Genomic DNA, 6,733 nt, shown 5'->3' on the forward strand with positions numbered 1-6,733 from the left:
TTCAACTAACATTGTAATTCCTGTCATGGAAGTCATTGTTTGTAAATTTGAAAAAGTAATTCTATGTATACCTATTTTGAGTATACATATAGATACACACTTATGTATATCATCATATAATTAATTATTACTTTATCTTAAAAACATCCAACTTAAAAGGCAAAACGTCAAAGAGTTAACAAAAGGACAAAAAATCAATTAGATATGTTTTTCAACCATAGGGGACAGAATGTACAAGTTCTGACGGTAAAGTATTTAACCGTGGCAAGGACAACCAAATTTTCAGAGTCTACAATCAGTCATGGCCTGTATATTGCTTATGTAGTTCCACAGACAATTCACCTGCACTGAAGAAATCATAAGCATTATGTTTCAAGCACATGAAGATTGACTGATTCTCAGAAAAAAAAAAAAAAAAGGCAATTGAGAGAGGGAAGCGTTTAAGTGTATCACACAACATTCTTCGCCTAGTAACAAAAACAGAGCCTTTCTGCAACCAGAAGAAGCTTTTACTGTTTTATATTCATATGGTGTCAAAGAAAGGTGTCCTGATAATGACTCTACTTTTAAGAAGTGTGCTAATCAAAAAATTTTCATCCGGAATACTTTAAAGTGGCTTTTGGACGGAGAATTGTGGAAGCTGGTTCAAATATCCTTTGATATTTTTTGTAGACATTGTACACACTGTTCGGCTTCTTATGAAGGAGTTGAAAAACTTTCGGCATCTCATTATTTTTGAGAAAACTGGACATAAGTGTATTAAATGTCAATGCTTTATTTTTTTGCATTATTTTTTAGAGAAATTAAAGAAAAAGAAGAATATGCATCCTCCTATCACGTTGCATAGACAACCCATGTGTGCTGAAATGAGTTTTATTGCCTTCAATTTATCCTATTTTTTGGGCTTTGGAAGTGCTTTTGATTGTTGTTGTTTCTGCAAAAATGGTGCATCTGAAATTGTTTTTCCCAGTTGCAAAAAGGGTTTTTTTGGATGTCTATTTTGAAATAGATTTGGTTGTTAGTTTAGAAATTTCACTTCTTTATAATTTTGTGTAATTTTACTCAGAAGAAATATAATAGCACATGTTGTGGTGTTGTTGACCTTAATGTTGTGATTTCCTTTTAAGAAGTGCTTTTGGTGGATTCTTTAAGGTTAAATTTGCAGTTTTATTTGGTAACAACGTAGTTTTTATGAATGACCAGTGGTTGACTGCATAAATTGCAGCTGTGTATAATTATTGTGAGATAATTTGTGACCAAAAGTTTCATCTCAGAATGATGAATGACAAGTTCCAAGTTTATTGAAACATGGTTTTAGTATTATAGGATACATGATATATACCCAGCACCTTTTTTGGGAGGTGATCATTTGAGAGTATATTTAATATTTTAAAAAATGATGACGTTACAATTAGAAATATAAATGCATAGATAATGCATCAAGTATAATTAGAAATTTGCTAACAATTTTATTATTATTATGATTTGGTGTGGATGTGCCCATCGTTAATACAAGAAGTATAATTAATGTCTTCACCAATTGAAGACATGAATCTTAGACCAGTCGAACAATATGACAACATTCCTACCTTCTATACCCTCTCTTGAGCAGAATTGTTGTTGAAAGCTTCTCTATGTTCATCATCTTTACCAAAAGAAACAAATCCAGTTTCTCTAAACGCAATGTTTTCTCCACCTCCTGTAAAGTTGATATGTCAAATGCCCATTCTAATACTGAGCCACAAGAACTTACAAAACAAGCATCACATCTACTTTTTGTTGCATAAACTGAGTTTGTACTGGCAGAGTCAAACACCAAAACATAGGGAAAAAAAAAAAAAGGATTTTGTTGTTCAAATAATAGGGTAAGCATCTGTTAGGATCACAAAACACTTGTCTTGATCTTAGCATCTGTTGGGATTTGAATTTATTGTTGAGTGTGATTATGAAGAACAACAATTTACAGAAAAATGATAACAAAAATCACTGCTAGATCTGGCTTCCGAGAGGCTAGAATCTCTGCCTAGAATTATCCGGCTTTTGAGAGGCTAAGCTCCCTCCCATGCCTCTTTCTTTTTGTGCCAGCAGCTCCATTGCATTTATACCCCCAATTTTTTCGGTCCACTACAGTAACAGATAGTGGCCCTAATACTCTTGGACAAGAAACGTTAAATGATATAATTCTATTATAATGTTTTTCACAATAGGGAAGCCTCATGAAAAGTCTCTAGTAAGTAGAAGCCTAAGGATCCTAGCAAGCAGGCCCAGGTTTTACTTCTGCAATTACTTGAGGAACCTTACTAGTAACCATGATTGCTTTGATGGTGTTTGAAGCAGCAGCAGACTACCCATGTACTCAGCAAGTGTATAAAAAAGATGCATGTTAAGGATCAACTACCCCTTCTTTAATGTCTATAAAGAAGGGTATTTTGCATATGATGCATCATAGCATATTAGGAACAAAACTACACAATCATATCACAAATAACACCATCAAAGGATATTCTCTCCTTCATCCCTGCTCATTTGCTCTATAAACGTGGTTTTGTAACGAAACCAGCTCCCTCACAATCCACTATTTTTTTAAAGAAAATGCCAAGTGGAAGAAAAAATATATCAAAAGCAAGTAAAGGACAAAAGATAGAAGTTCACATGATCCAGAAAATGAAAAATATTGGGAAGCATTTAAAGGTACAATGAAATGTTGAACAAAATTTAGAAATCATTTCAACACTCAAATGAGGCATCATAAATCACCAAAAAAACAACAGAATTATTAAATCAAGAAAGTTGACTAAAAAAATACATACATGTTTTGTTATATCTTCATGCAGGCTTCTCACCTTCTGGTCATGTTCCACCTGCAGTACCAAGTGTTTCATCAGTTAATCAGTGTGATTTCAGATGCATATGTTGTTAAAGATTGCAAATTAAATTGCAGAGTGTGGAAATACTTCCAACAGTTGGCCCCTTAAGAAGGCCATTTTTCATTGTCTGCTGCAAATCCTCACACTCGTCCTGCAAATAATACCACTCATTACCTATAAAATTACCATGACTTTCGATAGTTTCCACTGATTCCAAAACTGCATAATGGCACCTGCCCTGAATTACAGACTAAAGTCATTGCAATGTGCTTCACCTAACATTGTAATTCCTGTTATGAAAGCTATTGCTGGCAAATTTTGGAAAAAGGTGTATCTGTCAAAAAAGTAAATTCTGAAAAGTGTCAACAAAAGAACAAAAAAATCAATTATATATGTTTTTCAACCATAGGGAACAGAATGAACAAGTTTTTACAGTAAAATATTTAATAGCTAGCAAAATTTACCAAATTTTCGGCATCCACAATCAATCATGGCCTTTATGTTGCTTAAGTAGTTCCACAGACAATCACAGGCTCTGAAGAAATTACCAAATTTCTGGCGTCTACAATCAGTCATGGTCTTTATATTGCTTAAGTAGTTCTATAGAAAACTGATAGGCTCTGAATAAATCATAAGTATTATGTTTCAAGTACATGCCTATTGACTGACTCTAAGTTAAAAAAATAAAAAAAGAGAGAAGCATTTAAGTGTATTACACAACATTCTTCGCCATGTAACAAAAACAGAGCCTTTCTGCAACCAGAAGAAGAAGCTACTATTTTTATATTCTAATGCTGTCACAAAAAGGCCTCCTGATAAGGATTTTACTTTTAAAAAGTGTACTAATCACAAAATTTTATCCAGAAAACTTTAAAGTGGCTTTTCGACAGGAAATTGTGGAAGCCGGTTCAAATATTTATGATATTTTTTGTCCTTCAATAGTGACCGCATGACTAAAGACATCGTACACTCTGTCGGCTTCAAATTTCTGTCCGCCATCTTATGAAGGAGTTCAAAAACTTTTGGTATCTCATTACTTTTGAGGAAACTGGACATAAGTGTATTAAATGTCAATGTATCTGGAGCACAACCTTTTTCCTCCATGTACAAAAACAACTCATTTGCCTTTTCTAGTTCTCCATTTTTACAAAGCCCATTGATCAAAATATTATACGTTACAATGTCTGGCATGAGGTTTTCATGTTGAGAAAATTTCTGAAATAGCTCCCATGCAGTTTCAAATCTCCCTGCTTTAAACAATCCATCAATGAGGGAATTCATGCTTTCAAGGCTAAGTGCAAACTTATTAGTTACTATAGTGTTAACCATTTCCACTGCTTCTAAAGCGCATCCATTCTTGCAAAGTCCATCAATGAATATGCTATATGTCCGAGGATTAGGTAAAACACCATTAAGTTGCATCTCATCAACTAATTTCCATGCATGTTTTACTTCAGCTCTAAGAAAAAGGCCACCTAACAAGGTGTTATAAGTAATCACATTAGACCTAATTCCTTTTGAAATCATCTCTCGATAAAGAATAAGCGCTTTGTTGGCCATTTTATTCTTGCAATACCAATTAATTAAAGTATTGTAGCAAACAACATCAAGTCCATACCCCTTTCTAGCTATGGAATCAAACAACTCCCTTGCATCACCAATTCTACCAACTAAGCAATAACCATTAATTAAAATTTTGTAAGTATAAACATTGGGATCCACACCTATTTGAATCATCATTTCCAACAACTTATTTGCTTCATCCAATTGCCCTTTCTTGCAAAGTTGATCTATTATCACATTAAAAGTCACTACTGAAGGCTGTACGCCTTGATCCATCATCGCAATAAATAAACTTTTACCATTCTCCCAATCACCCAGAGAAAACAAACAATGAATTAGAGTGGTATAAGTAACTTCGTTTGGACTAATTCCCAAACCCTTCATTTCCAAATACAATTCCCTTGCCTTCTTAACTAACCCAGCCTTACATAGACCATCAATTATAGTAGTATAAGTAACAACGTCTGGTTTACAGAAAACACCAGATTCTTCATTTCCCTTAGTCATTTCTTCATGGAACTTAAGTGCAACATTTATCCTCCCTGCTTTACACAAGCCATCAATCAAAATGTTGCAAGTGATAACATCAGGCCTACAACCAACAACAGCCATTTTATCAAACAATTCCATTGATTCCATAATCTTTCTCTCTACACACAGACCTTTAATCAAAGAAGTAAAAGTAACTGCATCTGGGCTAAAACCCTGCTTCAAAATTTTTCCAAAAACCGCATGCGCTTCAAAAACCCTTTTAATATTACACAAGCAATTTATAAAAATTTTCAAAGACCCAAAATCTAGAGACAGCCCAGTTGAATTCAACCGATTATAAAGCGAAATGACGTCGTAATAATGCTTCTTCTTGGCAAGTGCACCGAACAAAATGTTGAATGAGGAAATTGGAGAAATAGGTTGTGAATCAATCATGTAATCAAAACAGTAAAGTGCTTCATTCAAAGTAAACTTACCTGATCGACAGTTTTCTTTGAGGAATTTAGCAAGTGAGGCTTGATCAAGGGAGTTTTTGAAAGAACATGAAAGCTCTTTTTTGGATGTCGAAGTCGTGAAGTTGTGTGAGTGAATTAAAAAAGACGAAATATTATCTTTCATCGATGGGTTTCGAGAGAATGAAGAAGAACGAAAGGAGGATTTTAAAGCCATGTAGTGAAGAGACCTGAAGGTGTGATACAGATGAATACCTAATCCTAATATATACTGAATTAGTGCGATATGGCGGGAAGTTATCTTGAGCTAATATGCGTATGAACCGTATCAGCGCCGGTTTTGGCACAGCCCACTGGGCCTATAGGTTGTACCTGACCTATTGTCGGACTCGTCTGCAAAAATTATTAAACTTATTTACATGATTTTTTATATAGAGTCGTATCATATTAGACTTTTAATAAGCCAACCCACATGCATTTGCCAAGTAATGGGGTTAACCTGTTAGGAAAATATTTTTTATTAAATAATTTTTAAATTATGTTTTCTAATTAAAAAATTAAATTATAATTAAAAAGAAAATAAACATATTTATAATTAGTGAATTGAGTACTCATAGTCAATTTCGCTAACGTACGATCTAAACTTTTGAGTTTGATTGAAACTTACATTTTACTCAACTTTTATTATAGTAAGCCAGGAAAATCGATGATTATATTATTTTATATGTGTAGCATCTCACATTTAAAAGAAGGCTAAAGGACTTTTTCCCATCCAAAGATTAGTGTTTTTTTAAGTTTTCACTTATTAACTTTAAAAATCTCAAACACTTACTCATCTATTAATTTTTTTCAATTCTTGTTAAGGATAAAATTGTTATTTAATAAAAATATTTTAAGAAACTAAAATTTTTTTATTTCTCGTAAGTTTAAAAACCAATATTTCCCCCCACCCCCAATATTTGAAAAGTGATAAATTCCCCCTTAAGTTTTCGATCTCCTCCTCTCCAGCAAACAACGACTTCCTGGTTGTCGACATTCTCCCTCCCAGTTAGCTTATCTCCCCCTCCCAATCCTTATGTTGCTCTCTCTTGTCGTCATTATCTTTAACAAAAATGTTTTGTCTTTGTGAGTGATGTTCATCCAAATCGATGAATGAAGCGCGACTAACAAAAACATATAAACGAAGACGTTGGTCAGTGAACGATGTTCATCCAAATTTGAATGCATCCTAGACGTGTCTTTGTTGCTTTTTGAATAAGGGAAGGCAATCATCAAACGTGATTTGAATAAGGGAGGGAGGCAAAGACATTGGAAGGGGAAGATAAGTCGATTGAGAAGAAGAATGTCGATGATCTAGAA

General features: G+C 33.8%; 1 protein-coding gene across 16 annotated transcripts; it reads right to left on the reverse strand.

Moving 5' to 3' along the window:
- Positions 1 to 1,444: 1,444 nt before the first annotated feature.
- Positions 1,445 to 5,682, reverse strand: LOC123230293 (pentatricopeptide repeat-containing protein At1g63130, mitochondrial-like). Of its 16 annotated transcripts, XM_044656460.1 has the most exons (5): positions 3,332 to 5,682; positions 3,143 to 3,201; positions 2,955 to 3,018; positions 2,811 to 2,861; positions 1,445 to 2,575 (listed from the first exon to the last, which is right to left on the reverse strand). In XM_044656460.1, the coding sequence occupies exon 1, from the start codon at positions 5,589 to 5,591 to the stop codon at positions 3,738 to 3,740; it is 1,854 nt and encodes a 617-aa protein (XP_044512395.1). In that variant the 5' UTR covers positions 5,592 to 5,682; the 3' UTR covers positions 1,445 to 2,575; positions 2,811 to 2,861; positions 2,955 to 3,018; positions 3,143 to 3,201; positions 3,332 to 3,737. The 16 variants fall into 16 exon arrangements, with proteins under 16 accessions (XP_044512395.1, XP_044512391.1, XP_044512393.1 ...); XM_044656456.1 differs by having other exon boundaries at positions 2,811 to 3,018; XM_044656458.1 differs by having other exon boundaries at positions 3,143 to 5,682.
- Positions 5,683 to 6,733: the final 1,051 nt, after the last annotated feature.

This window comes from Mangifera indica, chromosome 12 (genome assembly GCF_011075055.1).
Source record: "Mangifera indica cultivar Alphonso chromosome 12, CATAS_Mindica_2.1, whole genome shotgun sequence".
Taxonomy (NCBI): domain Eukaryota; kingdom Viridiplantae; phylum Streptophyta; class Magnoliopsida; order Sapindales; family Anacardiaceae; genus Mangifera; species Mangifera indica.